A 22,373-nucleotide genomic window follows, 5' to 3' on the forward strand; every position below is an offset into this window, starting at 1 on the left:
AAGTACCAGAAATGGGGCTCTCAACTGCCAAACTCTAGGAAAGGGCTACCTAAAAGCAGTTTTAGTCTAGAAAATAATATTAGAAAGTAGTAATACCTGGTAGGACCAAGTCTGAATAGCATACAGTCTAGTGCAATTATGCATTGAAGCAGGAAAATCCAAAATAGAACTATTTATTTTAAGGGATTCTTTCAGTTTTGGTGGCACTTTTTTTTTTTTTTTAAGGCCTTAATCTGTTTCATTAAGTCTTAACCTTTTGATATCAACAGTAGATAGTAACCTATCTTTTTGAAAAAGCAGCAGAGGCATCCTACCTCCTTAGAACACCTTAAATTGTAAAGGGTGCCATAACTAACTACATCTATTTAATGAGTATGATGTATCTGCTATTTGAGAATAGTAAATAGAACACATTTATTGGAACCCTGGAAAACACAATAAGTAATACTCCACACCTTTTGTAAAGCAGCAATCATAACTGAAAGTTTCTCTACATTTAATTCATTTCCAAATAACCCAAAGATCGAAGTTCCATTAACTCTGGGAGATAACAACATCCTAAAAATGAACAGCATTTAATTCCTAAAAAGACAGTGAAAACTCAGTATATTGTAGACCAAAATTTTAAGGCAAAACAAAACAAAAAAGTGGAGGGTTTAGGGTTTTCTTTTGTGTAGCTAAGACATCACATTGGTGGACTGGATATCTGGAATTTGGTACAATCCCTATAATGGTCTTTCCCAATTTTTTTCAACTATTATGGGTACAAAAGCACAACATGGACATTCCTACTTTCTCTAACAAGTGCTGTTGTTTCCAGGAAAAGCAACAGGAGAAAAAAAAAAAACCCTAAAACACAAAATACCTCAGGATGCTCAGGGGCAGAGGGTATACAGGGGACCTCAAATCTCTCCTTCTTAGGTAGGAGAACTGCTGTTACAGTAAAGAAGGTCTAAATAATCATGGCAAGGCTCCAGCCTGTGAACACTGGAGCCTTGGCTGTTACTGACTCCAACTTGGATTTTGTCTCTTGCAGCCAGTAACATCTGATCTGCTTTTCCACATCTAAAGGAGGGAAAGGAGTGAGCAGAATACTCCTTACCACATCACTTCTAAACCATGTTTGTGACAAAAAAACTCATTAAAATAATGCAGTTTCTACTAAATGATTTCTCTGTACACAGGTTCTGCTAACTCACATGACATCAGTTCCTTACATCATTCCCAATGGCCCAACCCACGCCCACAGATTCCTAGATATATATAAATAATGCTACTTCATTCAAATTACCAGCTCTACCAACTGAAAGTGCACTTGTTTGAAGGACTGGCTATGGTATTTTCCTATAAATTTAACCCTGAGAGGTTACAAATATTTAATTAAGCATACAAGTAAAAAAGCCAGAACGGAACCATGGCTTATCTTTCATTCCCTGCTCCATCATTAGAGTAATGTAAGCGTGGTGTTATCCTGCTAAAACTTTGGCATTACCTCCTTGGCTGTGAAGCTTCACAATGTCTTTCTTCCCCAAAAAAGATGGTACAAACGGAGGAGAAGGAGGTTATTTGCCTAATTCCCTGTGGGGAATTACCTGACTAGGGAAGCTGTGACGAGGGATGACAAGTACTTAACTTTTGCCACGGACACAAGTGGCAGGGCTCAAAAGACAGAAAAGCCAGAACACATGACCTGTTCTGCAGCAGGCTGCCAACAGGAAATGAAGAGCTGTTGATTATTAGCAAATCATGAAGTAACAGCAAAATCAGACAGCAGATGATTATGCACAGTCCCATAAGCGCCACAGCTTTTTAAGATGATCTATGTTAAAAATACATTCACCTTTTCAAGTGGAAACTATCAAGGAAAATAGCATTTTTAAACATTTAGATTGTTAAAACAGAATCCAAAGAATGCTCAAAGTACTGTTTTCAGAAGAAAGGAAACATGTCTCTGAATACATCCTTTGGCATCAAAAGGACCACAGTTAAGAGAATCAAAAAAACAAGTGCACTTCTAACAAAAAAGAATGGGTTATAGGCATGGATAGATAGACAAGAGCTGCCTCTGAGAAACAGCCACAAACAGGTTCAGATTCTGTGGGTAAAAATCAAGGACTAGACCAATAAAGGACCTCTTGTACTAATTTGTGTAGAAAGCCAATGCAAAGAACTTTTTTTCCCTCTTTCTTTCCTTTTTGCCTTCTTTTTCTCTTTCTCTCTCCCTTCCTTCCTCCCTCTTCACCCCACCCTTTACTTCAAAATCCAAACCCCATCTCTGATACCTGGAGGCCGGGGACAAACATTCCAATTTCCATGCCAAATGTGTAATTTCCTAATACAATTTTTAAAGTTTTCAGAGACCTTCTGACTTTTGCTGTTCCTTTTCAACCACGAGCACCTACATACCTGCCTGCCCCCTCCCCTTCCAGGCGCTGAGTAAAAATTAAAACTAGTCAACACAAAAAAAAAAAAAACAAACCATAGAAAAACAGAAGAATGTGAAGGGCGGGACCAGAAAGAAATACCTTTGGATTTTAAAAAAAAATTTACTTGGGTATTACTTGCAACAACACCAGAAGGAACATTTTCACTGAAAAGACATGATTTTTAAACTGACTATACTATTTTTTCTGTGAGTGCTGTACTGTAGGCAACTCAAAAAACCTCTGAGGATCTGTCCAAAATTGGCAACAAACAATATATTTGTTTGTAACTGAACACTGAGCAAAATGTAATTTGGTACCACAATTAAACTGCCAGCAAACAAGTCAAAGCCTTTAAGAACAAAATCCTCTTATCATCACAACTTAAATGTGGAATCACCCGCTGGTTATGATGAAGTCTGAGAGTTCTGATTCCTTTCAGAGGCATGAAAAAGTCACTGAAATCAACGAAGTCTTCAGCAAACTCACAAAAACCCAACAATTTTCTTTCACATTGTTTTAAATTATATGGAATTGCTGCTCTTAATTACATCAACACATTTTCTGAGTAAATATGGTCTATGTTTATTAAACTATACTTATTAAAGGTGGTCTGCTTATTTTTTAATCTAAAAGAGAAGGGCATTTCCTTGGTATTTTTCACTTACCAGACTCATCAAAACTGCCATATTTGCCTTCACTCTGTAGTCCCGACACTAAAAATATCTACCTAATCTAGAATATATCTTTTAGAAAACAAAGAAAATCCTAGAAACTCAGCAGCAGTTATTTGGTACTCACACACAAGAGTTTTTATCAAGTGCCTAAATTTTCAAAGGAAATAAACGCTGTCTTTACCCACAAAAGTCAGACAGAAAAAAATATCTAATGCAAAACAGGAACAGCCAAGTAGAAAAGATGGGATGCTGCAAATAAATAAAAAAGCACAGTTCAGTGATGCTATGCCCAGATCAGACACCACAACTATTCAACTGCTTAATAATGTTCATTACCAAAGTGCTCTAATGCTCTGCAAAACCCCTTTTTAGGTATGTTCTCCTACAGAATCACTTACCATCACATTTTTGAGTTGCCTCATTCTGTTTGTGGCCCACAGGACACTTGCACTCATATGAACCTACTGAATTAATGCAGTTTCCTCCTTGGCAGACTCCAGGGATAGCCTGGCACTCATCAACATCTGCAAACGCAAAAAAAACAAACCCAGATCTGATTACCTGACAAAAGATATACATAAGTTACTTTCAGTAGCTTCCTGTTGCATTTCAGAAAGTTCTACTTCCACTTCAAATTTTGTTGGGTTTTTTTTGTTTTTTGGGGTTTTTTTGTTTCTTTTTTTTTTGTTTGGTTTTGTATTGTTGTTGCTGGTTTTGTGTTTTTGTTTTCTTTTTTTCTTCCCAGCTCTAATTTGGTTTCACATAAACCACCCCATGTTTCTGTACCTTTTTACACAAAACTATCCAATAGGAGATTTTTCCTGGTTGGCTTCCTTAGTACCTGTACCATGGAGTTACTATCCAAATGTTTCAGGAATCTTCTGTGTGGTGCCCCCCGATAACATCTGGCAAGAATATGAACTCTTTTTCAGGTGGATGATCAAAGCCCTTATAAGGCACTGAAATTCCACCTGAGTTTGTGGATTATAGTGCTTCTTCAGTTTTTTATTCCTCCTGGTGCTCGTGCTATAGATAAACCTATGGTATTTGCCTTGCCCAGTCACCTGCCTTTTCATTTAAGCAAGTATAATTTCTCATATCTCAGGAAGAAGGAAAGCACTTTTTGCAGATTTGGGGGTTTTTTTTGGTAACCATTGGACTTAGGTTTAAATACATTTGCTGAGAAGTTTGCATTCAGCTCCTGAGTCCATGCTGATTTAGACAGCATACTACCATGTCCAAAATGCAACAGCTAAGACTGCAAATGGATTAAGGACTTTATCAAAGGCATAGAATTTCTTAATTTTTTAATTTTTTTTTTAACTTGTGAGGTTTTTTTCCTCTAAATAACCAGTGCCTGCTGCCTGTTTACTTGGAAATCAAACATTTCATGCCATAAGTATTTTAAGGAGTGAGGGGCTGGACTGGTTCCTCTCCAGAGATTCCTTCCAACCCCAATTATTCTGTGAACCCTGACATGGCCTAGCAACATCTAGAGAGAAGATGGTTCCAGCATTTATTGATACACAGCCCACCCTGTAGCTCCCTACTGAGTAAAACATGTGGTGTTTGTCTTCTGACCCTGGGGCCTCAAAATGCATTTATCACACACAGTGTGCCTGTGCCTTTTGTCACTTATTAACACTGAAATTAAGTTCCCTGTGTCAGCAGATCAGTTGTTAAAATCCATTGTCTGTGTGATGTACACTCTTAGAAGCTGAAGGTGTCAAGGAATAGTGAATTAATGGCAGCAGCAGCAGGCAATAAACACCTCCCAGAAACAGGAAAATATCACTGGAGGCCTGAGGTGAACTAAATTTTAATCTCTATCAATTACATTAATTTCTTTCAGGTCTTTTAAGATGGAAAATAGATGTTGAGCTTTGCTGAAGCCTGAAGAGCCAATCCCAATGATGCAATGCATCATATTTAAGCACACTTACATCGTATTTAATTGTTAATAAAGCAAGCAGATTCAACTGTTTTCCTAACTTAATGCTAGAAGACTGATGGGGTTTTTTTTGTCAGTATTACTTTTTGCTGAAAACCTAAGTTTGTTTTAATACATTATTGGTGTTTTGGGACTGAGAAAAGTCAAGAAGAAAAAAAGTATTTTATTAAAAGGGTGTATTTTATCAATTGCTTCCTAAATGCTGTTTTAGGATTTTTTTTTCTCAAAATACAAGCAAATTGAAATGAAGTTGTTTTTATTTTTGAGAATCTTTGACAGTTAGGCTAAACCACACAGAAGTTCCAGCATTATTAATTATCCACTTATTCACACTTTTAAACCTCAACCACATTAACATAAGAAACTTTTAACCATAAACAGCAAATTTGATTAATAACTCTGCAGATACAGTTCTACATAGAAAAGTTCAATATGTTACAGATTAAGCAGAATTTTTCCATATGTTCATAGTCTAATATTTGGTGAGGGAAAAAAGATTTTGTGCTTCTTGCAGACTCTTCTCTGCAAAATGCCTGTGGGATTTGCACAGCTAACTTTAAACATGCACCTTCCCTTTCTGTCTGTGGGCTGTTTCTAAAAAAACTCTGATAAACCAAAAAAGCTCAGGAAAAATAAATCCACTGAGATGTCAGACACAAATTTTGGAGAGTTTTTTATTATAGCGGTGAAAAAATTTATCCAAATTAAAAAAAAAAAACTCTCTCTTTAGTTCTACCTGGGGAGTTTCCATATGTATGAGGAGTTTCCTTGTAATTGATCTGGCATGTGGGAATAAAAAGTGAATTGGTCATGAATACAGTGGGAAACTGTTGGTTCCTCCTCTGCATCCTAGAAAGCAGAAATACTGCACACAACAGAAATAATACCATGCTATTTTTTCCCTGTTTTAGTAATTATTTTCATATCAGCAGGACATGACCCTAGACAACATTGTCAATATTTTCAGTCACTCAGACACATTAATACCAAGCACCAGATTACAACTTTGAACCTTCCCCTGTTGTTCTCTCTCTTGCCCAGCTCACCTCAGTGCCTTTAACATTTTAACATCCTACTACAGAACAGATTCTCTTGGATTTCATCTCCTGTCATTGATATATGCACATAACCATGTCAGCAGCAGAGGCAGGAAGAAGAACCTTCCTATTTTCAAAATCTACTCAGCCGTGAGCAAAAAATAAACTGTCTGCAGGGAAAGGGTGCAAGTGGGAAATGGGACTTTTGAGGAATGCAGGCAGGAACTGAGAGAACATCCAGCACAGGATTTCTGCCATTATGCTTCTCCCAAGGCCAGGCAGCAGTGGCAATAAAGCTCAATCAAGCACAACACTGAAGTTCCTCCTGCCTGAATTCTTGGAATGAGGGATATCTGAACAGTTAAATCCCTTTTTAAGGCATGACTGAATAGAAACTTCCAGGGGGGAAAAATAAAATTAAAAAAAAAAGGAACACAACCAAACAATTTGAATTTTGGATTGGTTTTGCTTCTCTTAAATTTTTTTTAAACCTGTTCGAGGTAATAATGAAGTAACAGTACTACTACAATGTAGTAGTAATCTACTAATAGAAGAACATTACCCAGAAAACATAATTAAGCCTCAAAAGGTCCTGAAGACCTATTTAAGATCGAATCCTGCAAATCCTTTGCAGAATAGGAGCAACTTCCTACTTGGGAGTTACATCCTGTCAAATTCAGATCTCTAGCACATACTGAAATCGTGACTCATTTTCCAACAGCAAAACTTGCAAGTTCCACTGATTCTGAGTTGTTCATACCAACTCCCAAACCCAGCTATCTACTGATGTAAGCAATCACTTCAAAAATGCCAAACATCTGAAGTGTGGACTGAGTGAGCCTGGTCTCCCTGATACATGACAAAGGTAGTTTCACTGAATACCAAAGAGGTTTGTGTTCCCTATATCAAAGTCTCTGCAAATCTGATGTCCTCAACAGAAAGAAAAGCACTAAAAAAACAGGACAGATCCCTCTGTTTGCTTCTAAAACCCTCAGAGAAAACATTTGGTTTCTTCTGAGCTTTCTACTGAGGATGGCAGAGCACCAGAAGAGGCTGCCCAGGGAGGTCTGGAGGCATTTCAACCCCACGTGGACACACTGCTGTGTCACCTGCTCTGGCTGACTCTGCCCTGGCAGGGGGTTGGACTGGATGATGTCCAGAGGCCCCTTCCAACCCCAGCCATTCTGATATTCTGTGATCTCATTTCAACAGACTCTGCACTGAAATGTGGAGTTTGGAAAGGCACAAAGTGCCACATCCAGCCCCTTCCTGCATCAAAGTGGGCTGGTAATTCATAACAGAGCGGACATGGCGCTACCAACCTGCTCACAGCACAGAGCTCAGGTCTGTGAAGAGGGAGGAGTAACCAGTACCCAGAGCTCAGAAGGAAATGTCTCAACTGCTGCAAGGCAAAGATTCTGTGAAATGAAGAAATTCTGTCTCTCCCTTTTCCCCAGAGAAAGGCCAAGCATTTCTCATCTACGCCTTGCCATCACCTTGTAACACAGTGTGCTAAGCCCAGCCGACATAAATACAATCCAAGCTTCCTATTTAGCAATTATATGTCAAAAATGTAGCAAAAGTTACGGCTGTTCAAAATTCCTTTGTTTACCCATCACACAAAGTAGACTACCACATTGTTTCTATGCTCCCCAGGGGAATTTAGCAACGTGGTCAAACGGGTAACTCAAAACTATTTGCCACAGGGAATATACTGCCAGAAAAGGAAAACACAATTATTGTGGGCATGGGTGCCAAAGAGCACCACTGATCTCTCACATAATTGAAATGAAGCCCCAGAAGCTATGCCAGGGCCAGCCTGGCAGAGCAGCTTCAAGGACCCTTTGTATGTGGCCAAATCATACAATGGAGCTTGACTTGGAGATTGCAACATGCACCCCTTCCGTGGTGCACTGTTTCTGCTCCTGACACTGCTATGAAAAGAGTGTCTAAAACATATTAATCACTTCAAGATGAATGGCAAAACACAAACTGCTGCACGCAGGCAGAGGCCCAGCTCTGACACAGAAGGAAAAACAACATCCAGTATTTCTCCTTAGTATTGATTAATAATCAATTTTTCCAGGCACTTAAGCTTTGTTCTCTACGTCCAGCAGCAAAAATCTGGAGGCAGCAAAGCACACCTGGGTTCCATCCCAAAACACAGGCCACACGCAACACAAGGAAAACAGTGACCTTACTGCAAGGTTTCCAGGGTGACTGTCAGAGGTGAGGGTTGTCACGCGGAGAATTCCAGCCAGAGCTCACCTTGGCAGGCCCCACTGCGGATATTTGGGATGAAGCCACGGCGGCAGGGCTGGGGCTGGGCAGGGCACATCTCACAGGGGTGGCCCCAGGCCCGTCCCACGGTGGCACAGCACAGGGACTTGGTGCACACAATGCCTGTCAGCTGGCCCTGGCACATCTGCTTGCTCACCTGGGTGAAACACGGGCCTGTCCTGTAATCTGGCGGGGGGGGAAAAAAAAAGGAAAGCTCGCTGTATTACACGAGGCACTGTACTTGTGGCTGTAGAAGGAATTGGTTTTGAATCAAGAAAAGAAATATAAGAATACATTAAGAAAATTCCATGGAAATATTAAGAAAATTTATATATTAAGAAAATCATTATATATTAAGAAAATTCCATGGAAATTTAAGCTATATTGCTGCTTACAGAAGTTGCATGGCACATTCCATTGAAGGTAGTGACTTTCATGAGGTTACAATTCAATTCATTTCTTTCAAAAAGATACAACTAAATGAAAGGCAGCTGGACACAAAATTGCTCTTGAGCATTGACAATTTATCCAGTAAAATCCGCAGTAAGCAAGAGAATTTTACAAACAAACAAGCAAGCAAATAAAAAGAGAAGACGAGATTAAGCAAACAAGGACTGGAAACTGGTTTTCTTGCTTCTAGGCTACTTCATCGTGATTTATAGGAGGGAGCTACAGGCCACAGCAACCACACATTTTTTTCACTCCACACTGATCAAGATGCATGCCAGAGAGAGTCACAGAATCATCATTACAGCTGGAATTCCTGTTGCAAAATTGTGCTACCGACAGAGGAACTGATTGGCAAACCACCACTTATTTTCAGAAGGAAGGCATGAGACAACACAACCAATCCAAGCTGTATGCAGTACACTGAATAAAGCATAGAAAATATACTTCTAGCAGAATTCCTGTGAAAAATTAGTTCATTAACACTGAACCTGTATAAAGAGAGGTTTTTTAAAGTTATGAGTCAACGCCAACTAGGGTCAACAATTAACTGAAATTCTCTAGGAATAAATAAGAAACAGCTTGTTGCTCTAAGCCAGATTTCACATCCTTATGGGAACACCTACAAAGAGTGAGGGGTGAAAAAAAGAAGAAAACGCAAAGTTTTTACTCAGAATCAGTCACGTGAAGAAAGGCCCAACAGCAGGGTTATGGCTGCTCAAGCTGCTGTTCCTCTTTCTTTTTTGTCCTATTAAAAGCAGGCTCCAGCACCAACAGGTGGATAAGACATCATCTTCCACACACTTTCATCATTCGGGTGCAGCTGGTCCCACAACCAATATGCAAAATGGATAACCTTTGCTTTTTATAACTTGGTACTTTCACCCTGAAAAAATAAGAGCTTTGACATCTTTGGAAAGCAAAGAAATGGTCTTCCAAATGAGATGCTATACAAAGCTTCCCAGGCTCTTAAAATCAAAGTTCAAACCGAAATAAATGTTCTGCTCCCTCTCTTTGGTAAGGGTCACTCAGGTACCAGTCTAGGAAAGACTTCTGCAGTTATTGATGCACACTGGTAGTCAATTTCAACTGGGCTTATTCACTTTAAATAAAGTTAACCAAGTACACAAGTACAGAAATGACTGATGATAAAAGATTAAAAGATCTTACATACTCAGTAAGGCCTGTGAACTTTACTATTTCTTGATTATCAATACAAAACATTCCTCAAAGTAACACCCTGAGCTTCTCCTGTGACCATCAAGCCACAAAAATGGCACTTCTAGTAAAATAAATACATGATAAAAAGAAAATCCTGTCCTTGCTCCGCACACTGAGAGTTCAGCTCTCCATGGGTGAATGCCCTCTACAGTGAAATCAACTAATGACTTACCACACATCTTCAAATTCCCAACACTTGCATTCAGCAGGTCTGAATTCCTTAGCAATCCCAGCTCACCTAGCAATTCCTATTCAGGAAATAAGTAGTGCTGCTGGCAGTACTGTATTTTTACAGCAGCAATTCTCCAAGACAACTTTTTGTAGCACCAATCTTTGGATATCAGGAAGGAATCAGAGTAGGAGTACAAGTTCAAACCATATATTTCTCTGTGTGATGGCTGGTGACCCACAGGAATATCCTGGCCAAAGATAATCTGCATTAAGAAGCTTGGAATTCAATCAGAGGAAATTAACCTTGAAACTCAAACCAGAGTTGAGACTTGTATCTGAGTTCCACTACCTTCCAATAAGACACAAAATGATTGTGTAAACTCTGCCAAAACTAGCAATGAAAGTTCAGATTACAAAGTGTGAATAGTAGAGAGATTAGAGAATATAACCAGACACCAAAGCATGTTTGTTCACGAGAATATGAATGAGTCAGGTACAAGAAGGAGTAATGCCAATACACCTATTGCTTACTGTGTCCTATCAAATAGAAATACATGCTCTGGAAACTACCGATGCATAGGTGCCTACCCATGCCCTAATGAACAGAATATGCACTAATCTAATATTAATATTAGATTCTGTAATGCAGATTCTGTAACCAAGCAATGTTTATCAGCATAAGCCTGCTGCATGTCTGTTCAGATATACATTTTATAATACTACTAGTATTTTAAAATTTTACTGTAATTTAACACGTTATTCTTAAAAAGTGCACCCATTTTAAAAATCTTTACTTGTTCAGTTTATCCAGCATGAAATCCAAAGGTAAAGAGACTGATTAGTGGCTGCTCTTCTATACTATGAGGAAAATTCTTCTATACTACAGGATTTTAAAATACAAAGTGAAGGCAAGCATGTTCATGTTAATGGCAAAGTTCAGCTGCTTACACAAAGATCTGTAGTCACACAGTAAATTTTACATGTGGGAAGCAAATGCAATAAAAATAGATGCAATTTTGAAGATACTTTGTAGCTTCAAGTGAAGCTGTGGATTTGTTTCGCCCAGCCAGTCAGATTATATTATTATAATGGTTGATCAGACCTTAAAAACCCCCACTTATGAATCAGTCATCTTTCCCATATGGGTTTGCTTGTCTTAATTCTTAGGTGGTTCTTCATTTGTTCCTTTGCCAGCACTGCTGATGGAATAATTTTGCCAGAAAGAACACATGTTGAACATAAGTTACAAATCATCTGTTACTCCAGAAAGGGTAACTGCTTTGGTGAAATGAGGTGATCTTCAGCACATGTGTTGTACAGTTTTGTTTTTTAACTTCAAAAATTATATTCAATATGCACAGTGACCTGAAGAATGACAACCTTTATCAACAATTCAAGTTGTTAATATAATCAAATTTAATGAGGAATTTTTTTTTTTCCTGGCCTCAAGAAAAAAAATCACACCATGGACTTCAGTATTTAGCTATGCTGCAACATTTCTATTTTGTCATAAAAGTGTATATTTTGCATTCTCAAATGGAACCATTCAACTATTCAAATTTCGGTTCTTGGATTTTTTTTTCCATTAATTCCTTCCAAAAATTCTAATTCTACCTGTAATTTAAAAAGTCTAGTTCACAGGAGCCTGAGACAAGGAGTTGCAACATTGAGATTTCTAATCTTGGTTCAGTATCCATCTATTTTAGTTTTCTTCCTGTTCCTCTGGCCAAACAAATGATCCAGATGAAGGTGTAAAAAAGCCTGCTGTAAGCAGACATGGAATAGATAGCCAGTCTGCCACATGTCCTCTGTGTCTAACACCCACTAGCTAAAAACCTGAAACACAGTGGTTAACATCCCAAATACCACCTACTGTCACTCAGGACAAAACATTAAAATCCTGTCGTACACATGCAAGGATCCAATTTCTAACTGAATTTTGTCTGCCTGGCCTTAAAAATTTCACCTCCTCCCAGGCAACATGAAAGAGAAAAAGCGAGGCATGAAGAAAAGTAAAAAGGTAACTACACATGTTGGAATGTCCATTGCAAGCTATCCAGAAGAACATTAAAAATTGAGTTTTCTTTCATAGGAAAGCAGAGACTGAAATTTTAAATGGAAGCTCCCAATGCCAGAATACAGTTCCTGTGAGAAATCCAGCAGGGGTGCAGCGCCAGTCTCCTGCACCCAGCCTGCAGAAGGGAAAAGCACATTATCTCAAATACTGTATTTCATGTTTGTGAGCAACAGGAAGATTTAGCAGGAAGGAACAGTGAATTATCTTCCATCTTTTTTACTTAAAAAAACCACACAACTGTATCCTAATAAGGAAGTGCATCTGGAAACAAGCATTTTTAACTAGAAGCTACTTAGAAGATTGATATTTCTATTACTAAAAACAAATTCTGAAAACATTAGGCATGTTCATCAAAATCAGGAGTGAGTAAAGGGAGGTGTCTGAGACAGGCCTTCACAGCCCCTGCCAATTAAAGAACAAGACCTAATAATCAATGTGTTACACTCCCTTACAAAGCAAATTTGTCTTTCATTGGACTTTTTACAGAACCTCACTCCCCTAAGCAAGATTTAGGAAATATTAAGGAATAGATGAAAAAATAAGTAAGTTCAACTTCCATCACCTCACTTGCAGACTCAAGGTCAGCAAACATATTTATTATTATTATTATTATTATTATTATTGTTGTTGTTGTTGTTGTTGTTGTTGTTGTTGTTGTTGTTGTTGTCTGAAAAATCCATTTCATACAGCAGCATTATTAAATTAATAATCTAATGCACGGGACCTGAACGCTGGGAAGAAGTAAATGCTGCCAGCATTACCAGGAACTTCACTTTCTCCTGAAAGAAAAATCATCACAGTGAGTGAAAGCCCAAGAGACTGCACTCTATGTCAGGGAACCTCCAGGGTGGACACATTCAGTCTGTCCTGGCAAAAACCTGAGGTTGAATTCACCTTGCTAAAAGTTACTCCAACAGGAAACAAGATGGAGGAACAACTGTCTTTATTATGACTGAGAGGTGGCAAATTTCCCCATAGTTTCTGCTAACACCCAGTGGTCTCCAAACATCTGAAATTCTTTTTGGCTGCTTGTTGCAGAACCTGCTAGTTGATCACTGAAGAGATTTTTAATGGAACTCTCTGAATTTTCCCCTTTGCAATGCGAAATCTTCATGTCTTGATAAATGAAAGTCTAGTCAAGCTTCATCTTCCTGCAAGGGGAAATTCCATGGTATTTCACGGATTCCTACAAAGGGACCATCAGGACTGGAGGAGCAAGGCATGCCCAGTTCTCCCACTGATTCTGCATAAATGACAGCATTGCCCAGACCTTCCAAAGAAAGGGAGATCAGGGCTTTCCTTGACAAACTTTCCATGTGAGTATGAAAGGGCTGGCAATACTCATTACTGTCCTTGGGTTCAGAGCACAAATCTGAAATTTATGCATATGTAAATATTATTCTTCTTACTCAACTCCAACATCTGCAGATCATAAGTCACAGTAATGCAAAAAGCTATTTAAACATTTTAAAGTGCATATGTTTATTAAATATTATCTAAAATTTATCTTCCTTTAATGTTTTGATCAACTTTATATGGAAATTTGGGGGGCTTTTTCACAGTAAATGCTTAGCTGCCAGCACAGAGTACACAATAAGGGTCATTTCAAAGGTAACAAGAAGGTAGGTGAATTGTACTTGACATAAAAAAAATCAAAAGAATTTTTTTCAAAGGTGACATCCAAAAAGTTATGGTAAAAAAGACTCCTGGCTGGAAATAAACAATGACTCTCCTGGAATATGAAAGGGAGTTGGCAATGCTATTGATTTTCTTGGAAAAAATAATCTGTGGGCAGCACTGCTATTTAGACTGAGGTTTTCTTACAAACCTGAATAGTAAAATCAAAGCCTCCATTTCTTGACTTTTCCTGAGAAACTTGCGTGTAAATTTCTCAGTTAAGTATCTAATAGCATCACGTTTATTGTTAACATAAATAATGATCACAAAAGTCTTTCAAACGTTTAAAACTGCTGCTAACTCAAAGCTGGGACACATCCCCAGCAGGTTCTCTAGTTCATTACCTGAAGTGGTCTATAAAGTTTATTCTCACATGCAATAGAGGAGAAGAGCAGCTTAGTGGAAAACTGATGTCAAACACATCATGATGGTTTGGATGTTTTTATACAGCTGACAGCTTTCATTTTCAGGTAGAAATTTTATTACTGCTCTAGTGGTCCCACACGACCTTTTCTGACCAGCTCCTGTGATGCAAAACTTCCCATCACACAAACTCCTCACACAAACTCACTTGACAGCTGAAAAGGAAGTGGAGGGCAGCTGTAAATGAAAGAAGGAAAAGCCACAGGTTCAATGCAGGAATCTGTGTGAGCTTAGCAGCTTTTAGCAAAATTCCAGGTTCCACCAATATTTCTGTCACATCCATTCTAAGCATATTCTCATTTTCCTCTGGCTGGAACAGCAGCAGCTCTTTTCCAAAAGCAACAACTCCATGGTTCAGACAGACAGTTTTATATAATTGGTGTTATGACAGTTTTAAGCAGATAAAGTCTTAGTGTAGTATTAACTGCATATCATAATACTCTTATTAATTAAAAAGTAATTCCCACCTAAGCACATGGGCGGAATGGCAAAGTAGCAGATAAGCAACAATATTTCTGAAATAAAATGCAATTTTGTCTAATCGATCTGAACATTGAAGAAAATGCTTCTAATAATTCAGGACAAGAAACATTTTGAAAAGTACACACACACACAAAAAGCACAGAAACAGAGAAACAGGGAAATACTTCACTTTTGTCATTTATGGAATTCAGCACCTTCCATAACTGAAGTACTTCCTTAAAAACTTCTTGGAACAAAACGTTTCCACGTGTAACTGAAGTATCATACACTGACTGACAGAAAATTTCAAGCACAGAATAAAAGCTGGAGAGAAGTACTCCTGAATTTTGGTTCCAGCAAGATGTCCACTTTTTGGTTTGGTTGGTGCTCCTTGTAAATGTATATATTTCCTTATGCTTCCACAGGGCCTGCTACTATATAAAGATGGCCTGAGGTGGGACTAATGAAATCCCAACACTCAGCACACAGTCTGACACACAGTGGAATAATAATCATCAGTCATTGCAGGAAGTCACGGCCTGAATCACCCCTGGGCAAATAACAGACAAAAGAAGCAAAATAATATCTTTTGGTTTTTTCTAAGATTCAGCAGTTTATGCCAACTACCCTAATATGATGTTTGTACATGTTTGTTTTACAATATCTAAAGCAGTGAAGGAACTCCTTCATGCTGCCTGCTGCTCCTTCCTCTCATGCTTCTCCTCCAAAAACACTTTACTTATCAAAGCTTGGATGCTGGAAAGCCAGGTAGATGCACATTAAACTCTTAATTAATTCCTTCACATCCCAGGAATTAAGAAGCTAATACTTTACACTGTGCATGCAAAAATGTGCTACTTTTCTTGACTTTTTAAGATGCAAACTTGAACTACACTGTCCACAGGCTTTGGTTCCCTGCTCCATGAAGTCAGTGCTACACAGTTCAACCCCAAAGGAACAGAACCCCAGAATCAGTGAAGAGGAAGACTTAAAATTTAAGACAGGACACCCTTTTTAAGAGTATTGCTGAAAAAGAGCACATTCCACCCTCTCCTCCCATTCAGTGTCACTCCCCACAGCAAAAGCCAAGGCTTGCAGAATGCACCCATACTCACAAAATGAGGAGGGAAAATGTTTCATAACCAACCCCTGTGTAAATTACAAAGGCATGGAAAAAGGCACAAGGCATTCCCAGTAGACCAGAAACCCTAATAAAACCACAGACATTGGAGCTGAAAACAATCTCCTTAATTATTAACCTAAGTAGGAAAAATAACTGTTTCACACATTACCCTTAGAAAAAAAAATTAAATATATGTCTATTTAAACTGCAAGAAACATTTCCTCAGGTTACTGTCTAGACTGCTGTGATAATTTGGGTTCATAATAAGCTAAAAACCCAGCCTGCTACTATTTACTAGAGCTCTGTCTGTGTAGAGGCAGAAACACAGATTCTGTTCTTCAGATCTTTTGGGTGTGTTCAGCAAAACCAAAGGGCTTTAGAAATTTACCTCTTGGGCTTATACAAGATTTTCATGGAGACATTATAAAGCTGAGTATCGTTTCATGACCAAAATATAGGAAGGAAGATAATTTATATATCCTCTCAATAAAGAAATAATTTAATCACGTTTCTCATATAGCAAGCTATTGGTCTGAGGTGGAATAAACCATTTTACTTTTGGCACTCCATGATTTTGCAACCCTGAATGCAATGTGCTCTTGACTGGCTTCAGTAAATTACTCCTGATAATACCTGCATTACTCTTTTCCATACATATTTTACTGTGGCTACTACAGCTTTTAAGATACTGCATAATTAATGCTTACAAAGACAGATATGGTTGAAAACTTAAAGAAGATCCAATTTACATAATTTTAGGCCTTAACACTTAATTCACTGTAAGGGAGCTCAAAGCATAACAGACACAATGAAAAATATCAGGGTGTGCAAAGAATACAGGGGGAGAAAATACAGAAAAGAAAATTCCTTCCAAATATCTGGTATCCACCTGACCACCTTCAACCAAAGCCACACAGAGTTTTGGGTTCTCCACACTCATCCTCCTGGCTCAACACTGAGACAGTTTTATCAAACCCCTTTCTTATTAATCAAAACAAGCCTAAGGTGAATGACAATACCGTTTGAGAGAAAAGCAAGCAAAACAACAACAACAAAAAAACCTTCCCACTTTTTTTTTCAAAACTCCATGTTGTTTCAAACTCAATGTTTCACAAACAACTGTGCAGGTGTTATTGAATAATATGTACTTTCTCTCTTCTACTTCTTGCTCCAACGCTGCAATATTCAAAGAAATATCCAAAACCCTTCTTTCTCTCAGATCTAATATGGAACCTCTGTGCACACAGAACATATAACCAAGAAAAAGAAACAATTTCAGTCATTCATAACCATTACAGAAATAAGCTTCCAAGGTTCCTGAGTGTCCCAGATAATCTCTCAAACCTCCTCTACACAATACCTGTAAACTTAAGAGGAAACTCGTCTAACTTATTCTAACATATTTTACCGTCAAAAAAGGCGAAAAATTTGATTATTGCTTCCTCTTTCCAGTACTTCAAAACTGGGTTCTTCAGCTTATTTCTGCTTTTTCCAATTTTGCCTAGAACACTTATATAAGCAATATATAACATTAGTACTTGCTGAATTTGACAGAAAGTTTTCCCTTTTACATGAATATTGCAGATATCTTTGCATTTTCTTTGTTAAAGACACTCCCTGTGGCTTTCTCAACTTCTTCTGACCTCTAACTTTCCTAGATATCCTGAAAATAGATCAGATATTTTTTCCCCTAGATATATAACAAATTAATTAGCTTAATAAAATTAATTTTTTTTTTACTTTTCAGAAGAAATTATTTTTTGAAACTCTAACAATGCCATCATAGCCTTGCTCAGCTCTTCTATTTTCTCTCTCCCCAAGGAGTTAAAAAAAAGAAGGTGACATTTTAGTGCTACTGACCAAAAGCAAAATTTTTCACTGAGGGAGGGAAAAGATAAGACCAGACAGAATTTTTCAAAGGCATCTTCTTCCCTCTCCTCTGCAACGTTTCTCACTCATGATTTTGCTCTGTATTACCAGACCCTTGTTTCACTTTCAGTGAACAATCCTTAGATGCTCTAAGTCCTACCTAACACATAAAAACCACACTATTTTATGCTCTCCTAGACTTGTTCCTCCTGAAGGTAAGAGGAGAAAAAAGCTACTTTTCAGTGCAGATTTAAAAAAATAGATATATGAAGAAAATATATATATTGCCTCTAACAGTTCTGGCAGTTCTTTCTTTCTTTCTTTTCACAGTTTAGGGCAGCTCAGCTACAGGGCTTCCCTTTAAAATTATTTAAACCAATGAAACATTGCCTGTGCCTGAGCTGCTGCACCCAGGTGAAAACTCTCAAGCCCTTGGAAGAGGTCATTTAAATCCATATTTTCATTTTACTGTTGTAGACCTACTTTAAAGGCATAAAACCTCTGCTTTTAATTCTAATACAAGTGCAACAACCCCACTTCTATCACACTTGCCTGTCCTATGCTTGAACAAAGAAGTTTTGAAGATTTCAAGTGCTTCAAAAGCAGAAAAACTGCCACATTTAAGAGTTTTTATCTTTTTCCTTTGTCGGTGCCAAACAAAGAGTCATCCAAATACTGGGATTTAATTAAAAACTAAAAGAAGGGAGTAAGGGAGAGACACTGACTGGAATCATAGTACTTCCTTTATCACTACTGCAATCAGCGTGACCAGCATTACCCCTGTCATTTTTAAAACTCCTAAATGTTGTATCTTCTGCAGACCTAGAAGGGAGAAATTTTCCAATGCCAGCTAACAACAAGCAAACACACACCCTGTGCAGCTTTTTCTGGCTACTTCCCTTTGAAAACCTTGTTTCTGGGGATAATGATGGACAACAACAGCAGGGAATGCAGTGCCAGAGCCCTGTAACATCACCAAGTGAAGACATCTGAGAGCAGGCAAGCAGCTTTTTGAGTCTGCCCTGCTGTGATCCATCAGGGGATGATGGGGGCCAGTATCTACAGGCCAGAACCTGCAGCAGGAAAAGGAGTTTGGTGAGCAGGGACCGCACTTAAATGTGTGTGTTATTAACACCTGAGAGCACCTCTAGCCTCAAAAAAACCCTCCTAAATATCTAAAAAGTTCTTCCAACACAGAAGAAGCTATTCAAATACTGTATGTACTTCCTTATTTTTCCCCCTATATTTTATTCTACGTCTTGACCCAGGTACTTACCTGTCAGATGAAGCTTTGCCTCTTCCTGCTGCAGGTACTTGCAATTCTTATCTCTACTATTTCCAACAGGAAGAGAGGCATGCTTTTTTTTCAGTCTAAACTGCAGCTTCTTTTGCTATTAGAAAAAATGACTATTGCAGCATTTTGTTTGCAATCAGCCTTCAGCTAAGTGTTGAAAAAGCTGACAGAAATGTTTTCTAAAAAAAAAAAATTAAAGAGATAAAAGTAGGCAAGAATGGTGTAAGTTGCAAATTGTAGGAAGATTCACGTTCTATAGTTTTAAACTACTGCTGACTCATTTTTAGCTAATTTTATTAAACAGAACTTATTTTATTTTAAAATAAATTGGTCTTCAAGTTGATGATTTAACACTTGTATTTCTCTCAGTGACCACGAACATCCCCTGTGAACTGGACCATGTAGTTTTGAGCATGCTACAGTAAACTGATTACTTTTTTCTTCACTCAACAGGCCTTGCACAACTTCTTTATGAACCCATAGAAAATAACCCAAGGACCACATGCTGCACTTCCCAAAGGCTAAAATTGGACTGAAGATGAATTAAACTGATGTTTAGCAGGTCAGTCTTTCATTTACTATCTACTGAAAGAAAAGAAGCAGGAAGACCATAAAAAAGCCTCTACTCTGCCTCAGGATAATAGCAGCCATTAATAAAGGGAAAAAAAAATACCCCCACAGCAAAATTAAAAAGCTATCTTCCCAAGACTCCCACAAAAAGACAAGAGCTCCCTGATCTAAAAACATTTTTGCTGTTAAGCGCCTCATGGTACTGCTAGAATCAACAGCCAGGAGAAGTTGTGTGAGGTTAAGAGATCTTCTGAATACTTGTCAGAAGAAGATGTTTCTTAAGGAACTACATTTTCTGTTGCTTAATTTAGACCTGATCACTGTCACTTAAGCACACACAAGCATCTTCAGCACCACTGCAGACTAAATATATATTGTATTTCTTCTTTATAATAAAACTGTATTTGAGAAGTATTGACTCCTATACAAATCTGTGTCAGTTTGCCATGCTAGCTTAATTTTAAACAGATGCATTATCTCCAAACATCTCCATAAGCCCTGTGCCCATCAGCTGCCTCAGTGTACGTGCACTTCAGTTCTGCATTATTCTTTACTCTTCTGCCTCAGTTGCTACACACTAACAACACTTTAACTGAGGATGCTTTTTGCCTTGTCCTACTTGCTTCTCTGTGCTGTTGATAGCTTTTTTATCCGCTGCCAACTTGAAGCAAAGCTTTTTATCTCATGTTAGTCATAGAATTTTAGTCTCCCAGAATGGTCTGGGTTGGAAGGGACCTTAAAGATCACTTTGTCCCATCCCCTGTGATGGCAGGGACACCTCCCACCATCCCAGGCTGCTCCAGCCCCAGCGTCCAGCCTGGCCATGGGCAGTGCCAGGGATGCAGGGGCAGCCCCAGCTGCTCTGGGCACCCTGTGCCAGGGCCTGCCCACCCTGCCAGGGAACAATTCCCAATTCCCAAAATCCCATCCAGCCCTGCCCTCTGGCAGTTTAAAGCCAGCACCCTTGTCCAAACCCTACCTGCCCCTGTAAAAAATCCCCTTCCAGATCTGTTTTAGGCTCCCTTTAGCTACTGGAGAGCTGCTCTTCAAATACTGTACCTCCTTATTTTTCCCCGTTTCTTACCTGTCAAAGCTTGGTAACTTTATCTGAAATTCTCCTCCCTCTTCAAAAGGATGCTCTTCCCAAGCTATGCATTTCTACTCATTCCAAACCCTTTTGCTTCCCATTATGAGCCATTTAATACGGGGTAAACGAGAACTGTTCTTCCTCCCTCTATATGGTATGGAGGCAAAGTTACACCAGTAACAAGATTTGCCTTTCTCACTACTTCTTTCCTCTTATCCCATGATAAAGAAAGAAGAAAACATCCTTGCTTTGCCACAGCTTCATATTTCTGAAGATTATAAATTTTAAAAAATGCACACAGACCATGAGCAGTGACACAACTATCATTTACAGCATTGAGAAACCAAAGGAATTGTTCATGCTAGGAAGAAAATTGTCCTTACATGAACAAGTGAGAATGAGGCCTCTTTTTCTGTCGCTCTTTCTTTTTTTCTATTCTTTTCACTGGGAAAACTCAACTGCAGAAATTTCAACTTTTTTTTTTTTTTTTTTCCTTTAAAACACCACACAAAAAAAACTTGGATCTTGGGTGCTTGCTGACCAAGGACCAGATTTGACAGGAAACATAAGAGGTCAGCATACGTATCAGAAAGAGCAGGAACTCCCAAACAGGTTTTTCTCTCTTTTTAACCCAGCAGAAAGCCTCAAGTTAAACACTCTGATCATGCCAGTCATCAGTTACTGCTCAGCCTCCAGTCTCCAGCCCGGAAATTAGTCTGCTCAGAGCCCAGATAGCTGAAAAACCAACCACATTTTATCTACAGCTTAGGCTGGGAGGCCAGGCTGAAGGAAACACACACATGTTCTGTATTAGGAAGAAAATACCTAATTTTAAAGAACTTAATTTACAGAACCGTAAAAAGCGTGCATTTAAAACACAATGATTTAAATAAAAATTACAAAACAATGTCTCTTATAACTCTGAGGTGATTTGCAAGGGAAGTTCACGTATCCTTAAACTATAAAATTTTACTCAAAGAGTTATGAACGGCTGCTAAATTCAGTTTAAAATTAAACCACTGAGACATTTCTTGCTGTAAAATATTACAGGCAACTATGGCAACCCACAGATGAAGAAACCACTGCATTCTGCTATTTATTGGAAAGCATAAACTATTACATCAAAAGCATAAATTGCAAATTACTGTTGAACTAAATAGGCATTTAAGGCATCTTTTACAGTACTTTCACGTACTCCACCTCATGTAAAGCTCATAAACACTTAGATACTTTTTATAGTTATCAAGATATACTATAGCCGTCATCTTTAACTGAGTAATAGTAAAATAAATTACTAACTTCTTTATTTGATTTTGAGAAAGTCTATGCAACACCAAGATTAGGCAAAATTTTACTTAGCCTTGTCAAAGCTGTAAAAGCATGTCATCTTAGATAGTTATTATATATGCAATTATGTATGCTATATTTTATTGACAGTGACAGAAGGAAATTTGGCTTACTACCTCCAATTTCAAGCAATAAAAAGCAAACCTTTAACTGAAATAACTCAATTTCTAAATATCCATATAAGACCCTTTCAACATCATAAAAGTTAGGCTGCAACACCCAAGTGAAGTAGAATCT

At 38.3% G+C, this 22,373-nt stretch overlaps 1 protein-coding gene across 1 annotated transcript in view; it reads right to left on the minus strand.

Moving 5' to 3' along the window:
• FBN2 (fibrillin 2) overlaps window positions 1-22,373 on the minus strand; it is a 123,031-nt gene that overhangs the window by 91,606 nt on the left and 9,052 nt on the right. Inside the window, exons 6-7 of the mRNA XM_054517971.1 lie at window positions 8,357-8,554; window positions 3,499-3,624 (exon numbers count right to left, since the gene is read on the minus strand). Of these exons, the coding sequence (XP_054373946.1) occupies window positions 3,499-3,624; window positions 8,357-8,554 (324 nt within the window). The remainder of the gene's footprint in view (window positions 1-3,498; window positions 3,625-8,356; window positions 8,555-22,373) is intronic.

This window comes from Molothrus ater, chromosome Z, assembly GCF_012460135.2.
Source record: "Molothrus ater isolate BHLD 08-10-18 breed brown headed cowbird chromosome Z, BPBGC_Mater_1.1, whole genome shotgun sequence".
Taxonomy (NCBI): domain Eukaryota; kingdom Metazoa; phylum Chordata; class Aves; order Passeriformes; family Icteridae; genus Molothrus; species Molothrus ater.